The 3,927-nt window shown below is 41.5% G+C and overlaps 1 protein-coding gene across 2 annotated transcripts; it reads right to left on the reverse strand.

Annotated features, from left to right (window-relative positions):
* Positions 1 to 1,124: 1,124 nt before the first annotated feature.
* Positions 1,125 to 3,927, reverse strand: LOC143278193 (deoxyuridine 5'-triphosphate nucleotidohydrolase-like). Of its 2 annotated transcripts, XM_076583235.1 has the most exons (3): positions 3,689 to 3,927; positions 2,558 to 2,717; positions 1,125 to 2,054 (listed from the first exon to the last, which is right to left on the reverse strand). In XM_076583235.1, exons 1-3 carry the CDS (start codon positions 3,689 to 3,691, stop codon positions 1,777 to 1,779), a joined length of 441 nt encoding a protein of 146 aa, XP_076439350.1. In that variant the 5' UTR covers positions 3,692 to 3,927; the 3' UTR covers positions 1,125 to 1,776. The 2 variants fall into 2 exon arrangements, with proteins under 2 accessions (XP_076439350.1, XP_076439348.1); XM_076583233.1 differs by having other exon boundaries at positions 1,125 to 2,717.

Here is a 3,927-nt window from a genome sequence, read left to right on the forward strand (position 1 = left end):
GTACCAGCTTGGGGGATGATGAAAGTAGCAAGATTGTACTTCTGTGGTTGGGGAGTGACACTGGTTTGCGGGGTGACAGTATTATCTGTCGAAATACCACTGGTTTGTGGGGTTGTCGAAGTACCAGCTTGGGGGATGAAAGTAGCAGGATTGTACTGGGGAGTGACACTGGTTTGCGGGGTTGTCGAAGTACCGGCTTCGAGGATGAAAGTAGCAGGATTGTACTGGGGAGTGACACTGGTTTGATCTGTTGAAGTACCAGCTTGGGGGATGGAAGTTGCAGCAACGGGATTGTCAGTGTTATCGGTACTGCACTGGGATTCCAAAGTACTGTCAACTGTATTGCACCGGCCTTGAGGGGTGAAAGTAACAGCATTGCACTGTGGCTGAGGAGTGACAAGGTACCGGATTTGTGGGGTATTGCCAGTACTACACTGGATTTGAGAGAAATCAATTGTACTGTACTGAGGTGTGACCATGCTACCATGATTGTAAATGTTCAGATCTGTCGTATCATCTTCGCTTATTGGGGACAGATCTACATAAGAATGAAAAGCAGATTTTGCAGCGTCTGTTTGTGTTGTTAATGCTGGAAAAGAAGCAGCATTTTGAGGCGTCGCCGCTTCTTGATCGAGCTGGTTGAACAAATCATCAAGCTCCATAGATGTTTTTTCTTCACCTTTCTTTTCAGCCCCGAGTGCATGAACAGAAGAAACAGGATTGTTATACTCTTCTTCAACCATGATCGGAGCAAGATGTTTGGAATGCTCCGTAGATTCTTTTCTTTTTCTTTCCACTTGAGCCCTCCTGAATGCATGAAAAGAAGAAACAGAATTGCTGCATTCTCCAACCTCCATGACCGGAGCCGAATCCGATTCTTTTTTTTTTTTTTCCAATTGAGCCCTCCTGAATGCATGAAAAGAAGAAACAGAATTGCTGCATTCTCCAACCTCCATGACCGGAGCCGAATCCGATTCTTTTTTTTTTTTTTCCAATTGAGCCCTCCTGAATGCATGAAAAGAAGAAACAGAATTGCTGCATTCTCCAACCTCTATGACCAGAGCCGAATCCGATTCTTTTTTTTTTCTTTCCATTTGATTTTTTTTTCTGAATGCATAAAAAGAAGAAACAGAATTGCTGCATTCTCCAACCTCTATGACCAGAGCCGAATCCGATTCTTTTTTTTTTCTTTCCATTTGATTTTTTTTTCTGAATGCATAAAAAGAAGAAACAGAATTGCTGCATTCTCCAAACTTTTCCTCCATGACCGGAGCAGAGAATTCGGCATATTTTTCCATTGCCAATTTTGTGGGCTTTTCATGATAGACAAAATTGAATGACTCAAACCCGGAAGGGAAGGTCCAGGTTTCTATTCTGTTTTGCCCCCTGATGGGACCTGGGTCTCTTTTTGGTTGATCCAATGTCGTCCTTAAAAAAGGCTTCCAATATTTGCAGGCTTGAGATCCTTCAAGGAATTTCCAAACTCCTTTTTTTACCTCCATGTAAGTTAAAGGATGATCAAGCCGAATCTGTATGTCAACCTGTTTCATTTTGTCCTTGGTGCGACCGCCGCTTTCTTGACTGTCCAGCGAGACACCTTTCACCAGTTTTGGAAATATTTGCTCTATCATCTCTCTCAAACGAGCGACGCCGTTGGGAGTTGATTTAGCTATTGTGTAACTTAGGTCAAAAAATTTTTTGAAACAAAAATTGATCAGGCTCAATGCGCTGTAACAATCATTGTTTTTTTGTGAGTTTTCCATGAATACGCTTTCTCTAAAAGCCTGTGCTATGTCCCTTGGTTTCTTCCCCGTGCTGCTGTTTGCGAAAAGCTCGTTGCACAGCCTGGAGTTGCGAAACTGGCTCAGGTGCAGTTCCAAGGCGTCGAGCGTGTCGTCCTCGGCTCCAAACTGGCAAATGGATTTGATCCTCCGTAATTCGTTGCGCAGGTGAGAGGTTTTTTGCTTCTGGCCGCGCGTGACTAGCCCGGTCTGAAACCTCACAGAAACGGGAGCCCATGGACCGCCTCGTAAGAGAGCTTCGGAGAACACCAACTGCAATCAGTAAAAAAGAACACCCCAAAGTATCCACCTTTTCTTCTTTTTTTTTTACATTCTCTCTCTCTCTCTCTCTCTCTCTCTCTCTCCTCTTTCTCTCTCCTTTTTCAAAAATAAAAATCATCAAAGCATCCTAAAAAAACAACAACAAACAAAACAATAAAACAGTTGAGTTTTCCGACAAGCTTAGTTTATTCCTGTTGACCCAAAACCGCTATCGCCCCTCTCAGTGTTGTTCAGGGTTTTTAGTTCCTGCAGTTTAGGAATGTAGATCCTCTCACAAATCAACTGTGCAATGCGGTCACCCTTTTTCACTTCAAAGTCTGCATCAGCAGCAAAGTTGAAGAGGACAACACTGACATTACCCCGGTAGTCTTGATCTATCACACCAGCTCCAACATCGATGAAATGTTTAACAGCCAGACCTGACCTAGGAGCAACTCTTCCATAGCAACCATCTGGAAGAGCAATCTGTATGTCTGTCTTAGCAATCACTTTACCACCAGCAGGCACGGTGTAGTCATAGGCACTGTACAAATCATATCCCGCTGCTTGCTCCGACCCTCTGGTAGGCGTGCTGGCTTCCTTGGACAGTTTAGCAAATTTCAGAATGACAGTATTTGCTGGCCTGTCATCCCGGTCGATTGGCGGCACTCCACTCTATGACATATAATTAAACTAATGTTAATACTGTTTACTTTTTTTTTAGTGCACAAAAATAGATCAGGTAAAACAACAACCCAAACTCAAAGGTTGATGATAGAAAAAAGTTGTATCAAGTAAGTGCCAAATTGCTCATAGATTTAAGTCACTATAAACAAATCCGTTACCTACGCGACACAACTTTTTCACTTTCGGTTACAATGGAACAGACAACTCTCCACCGCCTCAGGTTGGAAAAGAATTTTTTTTTTTTTTTTGAAGTAAAGTTCAGCAAGTGATGTAGGGAGAAATACCGTGTAAATATCCATAACACGACGTATTAGTAGATTAAAAAAAACCCACACTAATACTGCGCGTTGTGAATGTCTGCACAATTCTCCACTGGTTAGACAAGAACTTTTTCGGAAGCAAACAAAATTCAGCGGGTGGAGGAAAATGCCGTGTAATATTTATAACGCAGACTTCAGATTAAAAAATTGCTCTAAAGCCCGACGTTATAAAGTAGACAACTCTCCATTGGTTGGACAAGAACTTTTTTGGAAAGCAAAATTCAGCGGGTTGGAGGGGAAATGCGGTGTAATATTTATAACGCAGACTTCAGATTAAAAAATTTGCTCTCTAAAGCCCACGTTGTAAAATAGACACCAACTCTCCACCTGTTGGACACTAATAAGCTTCAAAAAATATAAAACAACTCTCCACTGCTCATGGTAGGCAAAGCTCAGCAGATGATGGGAGGGGGAAATGTGTTTGAATCACGATGTAAACCATTAATTAAGAACTGCACTAATGGTCTTCTTCGTGATCTGAGACACAAGTCTCCTGCACCTGTAAAAAATTAACAACAACAACAACAACAATAATAATATTGTAAACTACATGGCTTAACTCATATACATCACATCCCGTTTCGTTTAAGCTTGACCTATACAACAACAAAATCAAAAGAATAAAAAATACTTTCTTACCATGGTCAATAACTTGGAAGTCCACAACACACACACACACACACACAAATAAATTCTTTGGATCCTGAAAAAGGTGGGAGGTTGTTTTTTTTTCTACCACCAAAGAGGACACATTAGAAAAATATAACAAACGGCGACTGAGTAGAGACGTCCGTTTTCTTTCATAAAAGTTAAATCATCTGAAGCTAAGGCTAACTAATCAGCTTATTTATACTAATTCTGGTTTGTTCTTTTGGAGG

The sequence above is a fragment of the Babylonia areolata genome, unplaced genomic scaffold (assembly GCF_041734735.1).
Source record: "Babylonia areolata isolate BAREFJ2019XMU unplaced genomic scaffold, ASM4173473v1 tig00004834_1, whole genome shotgun sequence".
Taxonomy (NCBI): Eukaryota; Metazoa; Mollusca; class Gastropoda; order Neogastropoda; family Buccinidae; genus Babylonia; species Babylonia areolata.